We start from the raw sequence: 13,785 nt of genomic DNA on the forward strand, positions 1-13,785 counted from the left end.
TAGGACCTCATCCCTTTTTTTACCTATGTCGTTGGTACCAATGTGCACCACGACAACTGGCTGTTCTCCCTCCAATTTCAGAATGTCCTGCACCCGCTCCAAGACATCCTTGACCCTTGCACCAGGGAGGCAACATACCATCCTGGAGTTTCTCCTCATCTCGGTCCTAAATGGCTTACCCCTTATCCTTAGACGGTGGCCCCTGGTTCTGGACTTCCCCAACATTTGGAACATTCTTCCTGCATCTAACCTGTCTAAACCCATCAGAATTTTAAATGTTTCTATGAGATCCCCTCTCATTCTTCTGAACTCGAGTGAATACAAGCCCAGTTGATCCAGTCTTTCTTGATATATCAGTCCCGCCATCCTGGGAATCAGTCTGGTGAACCTTCGCTGCACTCCCTCAATAGCAAGAATGTTCTTTCTCAAGTTAGGAGACCAAAACTGTACACAATACTCCAGGTGTGGCCTCACCAAGGCCCTGTACAACTGTAGTAACACCTCCCTGCCCCTGTACTCAAATCCCCTCGCTATGAAGGCCAACATGCCATTTGCTTTCTTAACCGCCTGCTGTACCTGCATGCCAACCTTCAATGACTGATGTACAATGACACCCAGGTCTCGTTGCACCTCCCCTTTTCCTAATCTGTCACCATTCAGATAATAGTCTGTCTCTCTGTTTTTACCACCAAAGTGGATAACCTCACATTTATCCACATTATACTTCATCTGCCATGCATTTGCCCACTCGCCTAACCTATCCAAATCACTCTGCAGCCTCATAGCATCCTCCTCGCATCTCACACTGCCACCCAACTTAGTATCATCCGAAAATTTGGAGATACTACATTTAATCCCCTCGTCTAAATCATTAATGTACAATGTAAACAGCTGGGGCCCCAGCACAGAACCTTGCGGTACCCCACTTGCGGTTACCTTCATCCTAGCTGTAGCTTCATCCTAGCTGAGGGAAATAAATTGGCATTTACATTGTGCTTTTCAAGACCTCAGGACAGCCCAAAGCACTTCACAGCCAAAGAAGTTTCAAGCCTTTGATTTATTCCCAGGGCAATGTCGAGCTATATGTCTGATAACCAAGGCCCCCTGTTTAGATAGCCATTATAGCTGGTGACCATGGAGAAGCTTGGTACAACAGTACTGTAAATCTGGAAAGATCAGAGCCTCAGTGATCAATATTAATTACTTCTATCACCTGGGTAAATTATGAGTCTTGCAATTCCTAAAGCTTCCATTCTATCCGTCTGGTCCCCATCGATACATTTTATCACAACACGAGAAAAGGAGAAACTCAAAGGCATCATATTTACATAGTTATGAGCCAGGAAGGAGTATGTTCCAACTGTTCAACCTGCGTTCAGTCAGAACAGTACCAAATTTTAAAATCTGAGGACAGCATGCATGTAATACAGGAGAAAAAAAAAGTTTTTGGATAACACCTACCCATCTGCTCAAAATAAACCAATTTCCTACTTCAAGTCAATGTTTCTTTATTTCAGAAGCCCGAAAGACTGAAAGGTGGAGTCACAACCAAGTAACTAGCTTCCGTGCAAGGAGAACCGAAGATTACATAATACAGCACAGATTGGATGAGAATAGCATCAGACAGAAGTGTAATGCCACATAAAGTGGAATAGCCTGATAGCCTGCCAGAACTCTTGGAACTGAATCCCAGCACATTTAGAAGGGAGAAAGAGGAGACGAAAAATATTTGTCTGCCACGCCACATTACATTCTATATCATACTTGACTACAGGAAATAAATTATTTTCCAATTACAGATAAAGTTTTGATACCTCTGGAAAGTCAGCCTCCTGATGATAAAGTAGATTTCTTAACTATCAAATATCAATATAGCACCACAATCAAATAAATTCAGGTGAATAATACCAGCATCCAACCTTTTTTCTCTCTCTTCCCCACCACCCCAAAAAAATGCATCAATAGATTAATTAAAATCATCCTAAGCAATTATATTGGTTTGAGTACAGAAGAAGCAATTAAAGACATTTTAAATCCAACACTAGTTGTCATTGTTGAGAAAACAAGGCAAAGGACCAAAGTCTCCAGTGCTGGACATAATTTAATGGAGTAAAAGAGAAGACAAAGTAAATCAGGAGGCACTGACTTGGTGACACCATCCCTGGGTTTTAAAAGCACAAAAGAATTTGGGAGGGAGAAAAGATTGAGGGTAGAGAAGGAGTTCCACCATTTGAGATCCTGGGAAAGAATAAGTTAAGAGTAGGAACGCATGCAATGAGAAGAAAGTTCAGCACAGCACTGACCACAGTAGTATCACTGAGGAATGGAAATGGGAAAGTTTCATTTGAAATCAGAGATTGAGAAATCAAGAATGTTGCTAGGCAGAGGAATAAGATGGAGCCAATGAAGAAATTGTCTCAAGATTTGAGAGAAATTAGATATTAAAGAGATCAAGTTGTAGTAATTGCATTGAGAAATTGAGGTTAAGTGCATTCAGGATGTACAAACTGAAGAAAGTTAATAAATGTAGAATAGAATTATCAACAAGAGTGGATAGGGACAGATGAGTCGAAGTCAGTTATTTGAAGAAGGAACACAAGTTGTATTTATATAGCGCCTTTAATATAGTGGCTGCACAGGAGTATTATGCGATAAAAATTTTAAACCGAGCCACACAAGTAAAAATTAGTGCAGATGACCAAAAGTTTGGTCAAAAAGGTATGTTTTAAGGAACGTCTTGAAGAAGGAAAGAGAGGCGGAGAGGTTTTCGCAGGGCGTTTCAGAGGTTGGGCCTAGGCAACAGCAGGCACACAATGGTTGAGCAATTACAATCGGGGATGCTCAAGAGAGCAGAATTAGAGGAGCGCAAACATCTCAGGGTGGTGGGGGGGGGGGGTGGTGGTGGGAAGATTGTGAGGCTGGAGATTACAGAGATAGGGAGGGGCGAGGCCATGGAGGGATTTGAAAATAAGGATGAGAAGGTTGCTGACCTATCACCCCTGTGCTTGCTGACCTTCATTGGCTTTCGGTTAAACAACACCTTGTTTAACCAAAAGCCAATGAAGGTCAGCAAGCACAAGGGTGATAGGTGAGCGGGACTTGGCGCAAGTTAGGACATTGGCAGCCGAGTTTTGGATCAACTTTAGTTTACGTAGGATAGAATATGGGAGGCCAGCCAGGAGTGCGTTGGAATAGTCAAGTCTAGTGGCAACAAAGGCACGGATGAATGAGGGCTTCAGCCACAGATTAGTGGAGATGGGCGATCATAGAAGTTTACAGCATGGAAGGAGGCCATTTCGGCCCATCGTCCCCATACCGGCCAACAAGAGGCTATGCAGCCTAATCCCACTTTCCAGCTCTAGGTCCGTAACCCTGCAGGTCACAGTACTTCAAGTGCCCATCCAAGTACTTTTTGCCTCTACCACCCTTTCAGGCAGTGAGTTCCAGGCCCCCACAACCTTCTGTGTGAAGAAATTTCCCCTCAAGTCCCCTCTAAACCTTCTACCAATTACTTTAAATTTATGCCCCCTGGTAGTTGACCCCTCTGCTAAGGGAAATAGGCCCTTTCTATCCACTATATCTAGGCCCCTCAATTTTATACACCTCAATGAGGTCTCCCTTCAGCCTCCTCTGGTCCAAGGAAAACAAACCCAGTCTATCCAATCTGTCATTTTGGCTAAGATTCTCCACTCCCGGCATCATACTCGTAAATCTCCTCTGCACCCTCTCCAGTGCAATCATGTCCTTCCTGTAATGCAGTGACCAGAACTGCACGTAGTACTCCAGCTGTGGCCTAACCAGTGTTTTATACAGTTCAAGCATAACCCACCATGCTCTTATATTATATACCTCGACGATGTTAGAGGTGGAAATAGGCACTCTTAGTTGTGCTGTGGATATGTGGTCGAAAGCACATTTCAGGGTCAAATATGACACCAAGGTTACAAACAGTCTGGTTCAGCTTAAGACAGGAGTTGGGGAGAAGGATGTAGTCAGTGTCTAGGGAACAGTGTTTGTGGCGGGGACCGAAAACGATGGCTTTGATCTTCCCATTATTCAATTGGAGAATATTTCTGCTCATCTAGAACTGCATTTTGGACAAGCAGTCTGACAATTTGGTGACCGTGGAGGGGGTCGAGAGAAGTGGTAGTGAAGTAGAGTTGGGTGTCATCAGAGTACATGTAGAAACTGATAGTGTTTCTGGATGATGTCACCAAGGGGCAACATGTAGATGAGAAATAGGAGGGAGACAGAGGTAACGATGCGGAGGCAGGAAGAGAAGCCACAGCTCTGGCTATAATTAGATAGATAAGAATGGAACTAGACAAGTGCAGTCCCACACAGCTGGATGACAGTGGAGGCGCGCTGGAGAAAGATAGAGTGGTCAACCATGTCAAAGGCTGCAGACAAGTTTGCCTTTGTCCCAGTCACAAAGGATGTCATTTATGACTTTGATGAGAGCCAGTACAAAGGATGGGGTGGTAGAACCCCCGGCATTAATGAAAGAAAAGTCAGTGATTGACCCTTTTAAGTACAGCTCAGACAAACCAATGTAAAAAAAAAAGATAACCAAAAGTGTAGTTTTGTTGGGAAGCCATTGAAAGTACCTTGTATTTGAGTATATTGTATCAAATACTGTCAAAGGCTTAGAAGGTGTTCAAAGCAATGACAAATGATTCACCATGCTCAAGGGGCATTCCAGATGTGCATAACAAGATTGCAAACTGATAGTCCAAAACAAAGTCTTAACCCTTACTTCATGACTATCACTCAGAGCTCTTTCCAACGTTCTGAATCCGGAAGCCCAGGCAGGTTGGGCAAAAGAGAGAGGTCGAGAAACTGAGGCGGCGGGGAGGTCAGGCGGCCGAGTCCGGCTTTCGGAACATTTTCTGGACGACCCCGCCACGGATGGGCCCGGAGTATTCCGGATTTCAGACACTCAACCTGTACTCAAAACTATTTTGGAAGGAAGTCACAGAAACCAGAAAACAAAATTACTGAATGGCAAAAAGTGGAATCCTTCACAAATTGTACTGGTCAGGAGCAAGAAATTAAACCCAAGAGGAGCACAAATCAAAAATATTCTACCAATACTCGCACTTGTATCCAATTACTCAAATAGACATTTTCTTGCATGGGGTACTACTTTACTCGGTAAAAGTTACAATTGTGTCTAAAACCGTTCCTATTGTACATCATTAGAAACCTTGAAGATAGTGAAATTGGAATGATCTGCTTACCCAAACCAAAAGATAATAGAGGCAATATCCACAAAAATTGTGCCTGATGTGGAAGATAGTGGAGCCAAGCATCAATACATGAGTTAAGTACATTTCCAAGTATAGACGGGAATGGTAAGGTGAATTGGTTTACTTGAATAATGGAAAGGAGTGGAATGTAACATATGATAAAGGTGGTTAAATCTATTGCAGTAACAAATTAAAAAATGTCAAGCAGCTTTATATAAGAAAAAACAAGTGGGTGTTAGATATTCTTAGTTTCAGACAAGTTGAAAAAGACAAGTTGATCTCCCTTGGCATTACACATGAAGAGTCAAGACCAAGTGTGGTGTTCAGGTGAAGTGAGGTTAGAGGGGAGGGAATAATTTAACCAGAGCCTGCAGGCATAAAGTGGTTCCCTTTTTAAAGTTATGCAAGCTATCCTTATTTTATATTAATTACAATCAAACACCAAAACTTAAAGCAATTTGGCAAGCAGAGAAGTTGAGTTGGTTGGAGCATAGGAGTTCCTCAGTGATACAGGTTGAGGAGTCAGGAAATTCAAAACAAAGGTGTTACAGCATTGCCTCTGGCAGAAGGGTGTCAATACAGCATGGCTCATTTACATGACGAGCACTTTTTCATTACAAATGTGTTGTAATTTATCATGAAAAGTTGACAAAAATGTAACAGGAAGTGTGTTTTAGGGGACAGGAAGTTCATGCAAATACAAGGTTTTTAATATATTATAAATAGCATTAGCATTTTGATATCCAAATTTAAAAACTGAAAATATAATTTACAGAGACCCTACAATTGTCACTAAAGTGGTAAGCATATGGAGCCCAACATTCTACAGACACCATTACTTGCCATTCCAAATAAATCATCAGTTGCAAGTGGAATGCACATCACTGGCCAGAAATCCATTCACAAGATTGAGAGATAGGTGAAACTACATTAATATAGCACTTCCAAAAAAGGGTTTTTCGTAAGTAATCAACATGGTGGTTATATAATTAGATTGCAAAAAAAAAAAAACAGGAAATGTGGAGGAGGACAGGAATGGGACAATACACTAATTGGCGAGAACATGGGAACTCATTCCCTTTTAAAATCCAGGCAATTCTGCTTGGTGCCCATCTGGAGTCACATCCAGGTTGCACAATAATTTTACATGCTAAGCAGAAGTGAGCTCCCACAATGGCCTAATGCACTACCACCGCTGAACCAAAACATTCCAGATTCAATCCCTGGCTTGTGCTATTATCTGATCTCAGCCAGAGCAATAACAAGCACAACGTAGTACTATTGCTGGTCCCTCTGTCCCAAACCACGAGGGGGGGTGGGGGGAATACTAACTGTTGCCATTCCTGATTGCTATTCAGTGACCCACCACTGAAAACAGCTTGCTAAACACTATACAGGATAGAATCGAGCTTGATGGTGATGTCTTTCATCCATGATCAGCCAATCAACACACTTTAGTTTCACATGTGAAAAATTACAAATACTGCAGAGTAGCTTGAGTAAAATATTTTCAGAGAGGGAAGAAATTTGGACTAAAACATGAACTCTTTATATGAATAATGACATCATGGTAGTCTTTAACACTTAAGTGTCAGCCGTGGCTCAATTGGTAGCACTCTCGCCTGAGTCAGCAGCTTGTGGGGTCAGGTCCCAGTCCAGAGACTTGAGCGCAGTTCTGAAGGGAGTGCTGCAGTCAGTAGTGCCGTCTTTTAGATGAGATGTTAAACGGAGGCCCCGTCTGCTCGTTCAGGTGACGGAAAAGATCCCATGGCACTATTTTGAACAGCAGGAGAGTTCTCCCCATGTCCCGACCAATATTTATCCCTCAATCATCATAAAAACACAGATTATCTGATCATCATATTGCTTGCTGTTCGTGGGAGCTTGCTGTGTGCAAATTGGTTGTCACGTTTCCTGCATTACGGCCAGCGACTACATTTCAAAATAACTTCATTGGCTGTAAAGCGCTTTGGGGCATCCTGAGGTTGTGAAAGTCGCTATATAAATGTAAGTTTTAATTTTTTCTTACAGCCAGCTGCCTCTCTCCTAAATATGCCACTCCTGTAATTAAAATAATCTATTTAAAATAAAATCCGAACCATCAACAACGCACGTACTCTAACATCGAGAGGGATTTACAAACTGATGCCAATCAGCGGCAAAATTTAAATCTGGGTAAGAGGTCACATCAGGACACAAAGATAGCAGTAATGTGAATACAACACGTGGGATTCTGGTTACAATGTTTACAAGAAATTGAAAATAATACGACACTGAGTTATTGTTTGTACTCAACAGATTGCAAAGTGCTTACAACATTAAACTTGTAATACCTGCGTCAAAATTTAACTTTGCTCAAAGTTAACTAGAAAGAATATGCAGGACAAAATTCATATACGAAAAATTTTTTTTTTAATTCATACATTTAATTCCAGATTAAAAATATAAATCTCTTAATTAATGCAAATATTTGCATTGTCCGGATCATGTAATAGAAAACTGGTAGCGTAAACTTATTTTATATATATTTTTTTCTCATTACTAAATGTGCTAAATATATTTAGTTTTGCATTCGTCCGATTGTGACCTAGTTCCAGTTGCCATCCCCCACTTCCTCCTTTCCTGTCCTCACCCTCTGGTAAAAGTGAGATCCAAAGCGCTGAATTTAAAAACCCTCAACAACAATAATTACAAATAAATAATTTTTAAAAAAGGGACTCTCGAGCGCCCTGCCTCGAGTAAAGTGTCGAGCGGGCCCCGCCAGCCGTACAAAGGACGCTTAGCGGCCGCAGTCGCCGGCCGGCCGGCACCGACTCACACACAAAGCAACGGTCGAGGCTTCATGTGACTGCAGCGAAATGGATTCTGGGTTCAGCCTTCATTGCTATCGCTGTGGGCTTTTTATTAAAAATCCATTTTTGAAAATTAAAATAAACCTCGAACGAACCGGCCGACCGGCTCCCCGCACGCCGAAACCGGCGGGATCGGGGCTGGAATTTCGCCCTTTAAACCTGGATTCCGATCCAAGTCATCTTCACATCTCCCTCCCCCCCCCACCCTCTCTCTCCATAAAGACCGAGGGAAATGCCGGTCTTTTAAATCTATTTATTGGCTGGGTTTTTTTTCCCCCTTACCATTTCCGTACTTTTTCGATAGCTGCCATAACCCGTTTGATGTCATCCTTCGCCCTGCTCCTGGTCTCGGCCCGCACCGACCTGCCAGACATGCTGAATTGTTGAGAGCAGAAAGCCCGAGAAGCGGCGGCACAAAAGCGACTGAACAAAAACCTCTGCCCGCCCGAGCCCCGCAGCGCGCCTGCGCATCCGCCAGCGCCCGCGCGCGCACATTGCCCTCTTTGTCAGCACCAGAGGAAGGCGAGCCGCGTGAACAAAGGCAGCACCTCTCGCGAGATCTCGTCTCCACACTCCTTGGCCAAACATTTGCTACATGACAAAAAAAACTTTTTGCAAAACTTTTTTCCACGCACTCTTGCCCTGTTCTGACTGCACACCACGTGTTTATTTTTATATTATCTCTTCTCGATACTTCAAAATTTCAAGTTATTCTTTGTAGTTTCTTGTTTTTAATGCACCCATAGTGTGATTCATGTAATGCCAAGTTATATTAACTCTTCACCACACTTCAGTTTTTCAAATTATTCTTTGTCGTTTCTTTTTTCCCAAATGTAGCCATTGCGTGATTCATGTAATGCCAAGTGCAGACCAATCGAAACGGGGATTTCCTGAGACAGCTACTGATGTTGCAAACTTATTTAAAGTTACAGAACTAGGATTTTTAAAAAAGACTCAATTTAACAGCTCTGACAATTTACTAGGCACAATCCTTACTGACCCTAACAGAGTTTGCAGGGTCAGTTGGCGGGCATCTAATTTGCACAGGGCAAGTGGGTGCAGCTTCCCCCTACCTGCCCCTCGCAGCCATAAAAACTAACTTTCAACAGACTCCTGCCATAGAGTATAATGAAGCCCTTTTTCGTGTGTCTATATTATTTCCCTGGTCTGCATGGGGCCCAATTACACCTCATCTCACTGGCCATACCACCCTTCAGCATGACAATGAGTTCCTAATTATCCCTTTATAACGAGTCCGCCTTGGCCCCACTCACCGACGACATTTGCCAGGTAAGGGGTAAGCTGAGGTTTCAGAAAATACTGCAAATGGGAGAGAGCACGACCAGGCTCCTACCTCTTCCCAATGGGTTCCACCGAACCTCTAAAAAAAAACTTATATTTATATAGCACCTTTCACGACTACCGGATGTCTCCAAGCACTTTACAGCCAATGAAATACTTTTGAAGTGTAATCACTTGTAAAGTGGAAAACACGGCAGCAAATTTGAGCACAGCAACTCCCACAAACAGCAATGTGATAATCACCAGATAAACTGTTTTTGTTACGTTGACTGAGGGATAAATATTGGCTAGGACACCGGGGGTAACTCCTCTGCTCTGCATCAAAATAGTGCCATGGGATCTTTTACGTCCACCCTGAGAGAGCAAACGGTTTAACGCTTCATTCGAAAGAAGGCATCTCCAACAGTGCAGCACTCCCTCAGTACTACATTGGAATTTCGGCCTAGATTTATGTGCTCAAGTCCCTGGAGTGGGATTTTTTCTCTAAGGAAATGAAGGGCTTACATTTTTTCAGAAACCAGTAAATAATTAGAATTTTTTTTAAAGTGCCCCTGCGTCTTCCTCTTTGAGACATTTCCAGGAATATTTTGGAAATAGAAAAAAAGTGAAATATCTCTTAACACATAGAAATCCAGAGTCGTAACACATTTCCCTTCTATGAGACCCATTCAATCTGATTCAATTCATAATCAGAGGGCCAAACATTTTTACAGGTCCAAGTGCTCCCCTGGACATGACAACTTCAAAGCCTTATTCTTTTTATGTATACAAAGAAAGCACTAAGACACAGCAAAAATAGCTATACACCTCCCTATTCTGGAAAATGCATTTAAACTATTAAATATAACTCTCCAATCTGTATGGTTTTACCCGTAAATTCTATAAGCTAATAACCCACCTTTTGTCTTTGGGTCAACTCAGGTATGAGAATGGAGAGTAATACCAACAACAAAGAATCCACATGATTTCAACTTTATGCCAGGCAAAGAAGAACCCATTATGAAGTCAAAGGTAGAGTTTAATAAATGTGAACCAGGAGTTTGAACAAAATAGTGGTCAAAAGTCTGTGAAAAGTAGTATCCACCTCAATTCATAGGTTTCACGAAAGCTAGATTGGAACTGTTTAAAAAAATAGATAAAACTGTGATCCAAAATCTCTCCCCAATTTGGGACTATCCCACAGGACATTTAATGTTATTAGCATTCAATAAGCATTTACTACTTTATTTTGATTTTGATGCCACCCGTGACCATTCCTTGTAAGATATTGTATTTACTGTATTTACTTCATGAATTAGTTTACTGCCAAGAAATACTCAGACCGAAACACTAAGATAATAGAAATCTAAGTTTATGTTCTACAATCATAATGTTTGTGTTCTCTCCATAGCATTTAGATGCACCTTCCTCCTTAACATTTTTATTTACACTCTTATTGCAAAGCTGCCATTTAGTTGTCAATGTTTATATTATGTTTGAGGGAAAGCTATAAGGCACTTTGAAAGTAAGAATTTAAATACAGAAGCAAGAGCAAAAATCATCACATTTAGTTAGAATACAATATTTCACTTAAATCAAAATTGTAAAATCTCTTCAGTATCAACAGTTCTCTTCAGTAATTTTGGGAGAGACACGGTGATGAAAAACTTTACATGGGACTGAACTCTGACAGACTGCCTTACTAGCTCCTGGTATATAGAGAGGAATATTTTGAAAAGCAACAGAGCATAAAGTGCTAGAAGCTGAAGAAAAATATTCCAGCAATATCATGTGCAAACCCAGGCTTTTGTGAGAGGCTAAGACTTTGAATTAAGGTATTAAAAATACAAAAACAATTCAATTGATAAATGTAAATCATATTATGAAATGTAATTTTAATTTTTTTAATGTTGTTTAAAACCTTATTTTGGATATAGAAATTCAATTAGAGAACAAATGGCAAAGTTAATGGTCCTGATAATGCTGTCTCCCCGATGGTGTAGAGTACCGTTGTAATCCTTTTGAAAGGCCCCACAACCTCCGGGTTTCTGCACGCACATGTGCAAAATCCGGAACTTGCGATCTGTCAAGGTACGCCTTGACAGATCATCCCAACCACATGGAAAATCAGTATTGCTGGTGCAGAGTTGGGCTATTTGCCCAACAATTGCCCACAAAACTCTTACGGCTGGTAAAAGCAGACATAGGGCCTACTTTCATCAAGGGTATATATAAGCCTTACATTAAACATTTAAAAATCAAAAATGATACACATTTTAAATTAGTTAATGCAAATATTGGCCCAGATTAAGATGTTTAAAATTATTTATCAAAAAATTACATTTTTATTGAGGTTGATGCAATGAAGGGACTTGTGAATTAAATTGAAATTCAGTACATTTATATTTATTAGAATTATGTACATTGTAAAGTTATTTGGGGATTCCATTGCATATCATTAGGGGATTCCCTTCGTAAATGATTGGAATGAAATCCTCCTCTGTGATTGGAGAACCAAGTCCACGTGATCCAGGGACGCTTCCGAACTGCCTACGTCCCTGGGATCCTCGGCCTTTACACTACTGCATGCCTGGAGGCCCGAGACTGGAACTCTACCCAGCCTGGGCATCTGGAGGTAGGTTTGTAAAGGTTTCGCAGGTTGGAGGCGTACTGTGAGGTTCGCTTCCGACCGCAATTTCTAGCCCCATATTGTACCACCGAGTGGTGTGACAGGTAATAGTTACAGGTAATTGTTGACATTGGACTTTTGGAACTCCCAATGCTGGTTTGAATGGAGTGTGTGACCTACATAAGAATTTCAATATATTACAAAGAGATATATTCAGAGACCATACAGCTCCAATATAAATAAATTACTCCCAATAAATTAAAGTCTAATAAAAGACTGTTATAGCTTGCTCATCGTTGTGTCCTTCATCATTATAGCTAACCAAATCAAATAAAAAAAACTGTTACCTGACTGAATGGAAAAGCCAGTTGAGATTTTTCACACATATCACGTATTTAAAAATAATATGTGTTGTTAATTTTCTGACAGTGGTAGCTATTCTGCTTTGGACATGGTATAAACACAGAATGCTTCTGAGGAAGAAGCACATAATGTTGCCTGTTCATTGTCCAGCCAGTATGAGGACTACTTTAAGGCTCCAAACAAACAATCATCATTCACAGATCAAGATCATACTTTACCTCTATGTTACACAACAAAAAACTGCTGTATTGTTCTTGTCATCATCATCTCATAGGCAGTCCCTCGAAATCGAGGAGGACTTGCTTCCACTCTAAAAGTGAGTTCTTAGGTGATTGAACAGTCCAATGCGGGAATAACAGTCTCTGTCACAGGTAGAACAGACAGTCGTTGAAGGAAAGGGTGGGTGGGACTGGTTTGCTGCATGCTCCTTCCTTGCCTGCGCTTGTTTTCTGCATGCTCTCGGCAATGAGACTCGAGGTGCTCAGCGCCCTCCCGGATTCTCTTTCTCCATTTAGGGCGGTCTTTGGCCAGGAACTCCGAGGTGTCGATGAGGATGTTGCATTTTATCAAGGAGGCTTTGAGGGTGTCCATGAAACGTTTCCTCAGCCCACCTGAGGCTCGCTTGCCGTGTATGAGTTCCGAGTAGAGCGCTTGCTTTAGAAGTCTTGTGTCAGGCATGTGAACAATGTGGCCGGCCCAACGGAGCTGGTCGAGCGTGGTCAGCGCTTCGATGCTGGGGATGTTGGCCTGATCGAGGACGTCAATGTTGGTGTGTCTGTTCTCCCAGCGGATTTGCAGGATCTTGCGGAGACATCGTTGGTGGTATTTTTCCAGCGATTTGAGGTGTCTTCTGTATATGGTCCACGATCTTCCTCGATGCAACGCTCCACCTCACACTCAACAAGCTCCCTGCTGGAGTGGAACTAAACTACAGAACCAGTGGGAACTTGTTCAACCTTCGTCGTCTCCAGGCCAGATCCAAGACCATCCCAACCTCTGTCGTCGAACTACAGTATGCAGACGATGCTTGCGTCTGTGCACATTCAGAGACTGAACTCCAAGTCATAGTCAACATCTTCACTGAGGTGTACGAAAGCATGGGCCTTACACTAAACATCCGTAAGACAGAGGTCCTTCACCAACCTAACCCCGCCGTACAGCACTGCCCCCCCGTCATCAAGATCCACGTGGACCACTTTTCATACCTCGGGAGCCTATTAACAGCAAGGACAGACATCGATGACGAGGTTCAACACCGCCTCCAGTGCGCCAGGGCAACCTTCGGCCGCCTGAGGCAGGGAGTGTTCGAAGATCAGGCCCTCAAATCTGCCACCAAGCTCATCGTCTACAGGGCTGTAGTGATACCCGCCCTCCTGTATGGTTCAGAGACGTGGACCATATATAGTATTGT

The 13,785-nt window shown here is 42.2% G+C and overlaps 1 protein-coding gene across 3 annotated transcripts in view; it reads right to left on the reverse strand.

The window, feature by feature from the left end:
- The window catches only part of bcl7a (BAF chromatin remodeling complex subunit BCL7A), a 43,793-nt gene extending 35,259 nt beyond the window's left edge, over nt 1–8,534 (reverse strand). For 2 of the 3 annotated variants that reach the window (XM_070886339.1, XM_070886338.1), the window contains exon 1: nt 8,384–8,534. In XM_070886339.1, coding sequence (XP_070742440.1) covers nt 8,384–8,475 — 92 coding nt within the window. In that variant the 5' untranslated portion in view covers nt 8,476–8,534. The remainder of the gene's footprint in view (nt 1–8,383) is intronic. The other variant, XM_070886340.1, reaches the window with a different exon arrangement.
- Between the last annotated feature and the right edge of the window lie 5,251 nt (nt 8,535–13,785).

The sequence above is a fragment of the Pristiophorus japonicus genome, chromosome 8 (assembly GCF_044704955.1).
Source record: "Pristiophorus japonicus isolate sPriJap1 chromosome 8, sPriJap1.hap1, whole genome shotgun sequence".
NCBI classification, from domain to species: domain Eukaryota; kingdom Metazoa; phylum Chordata; class Chondrichthyes; family Pristiophoridae; genus Pristiophorus; species Pristiophorus japonicus.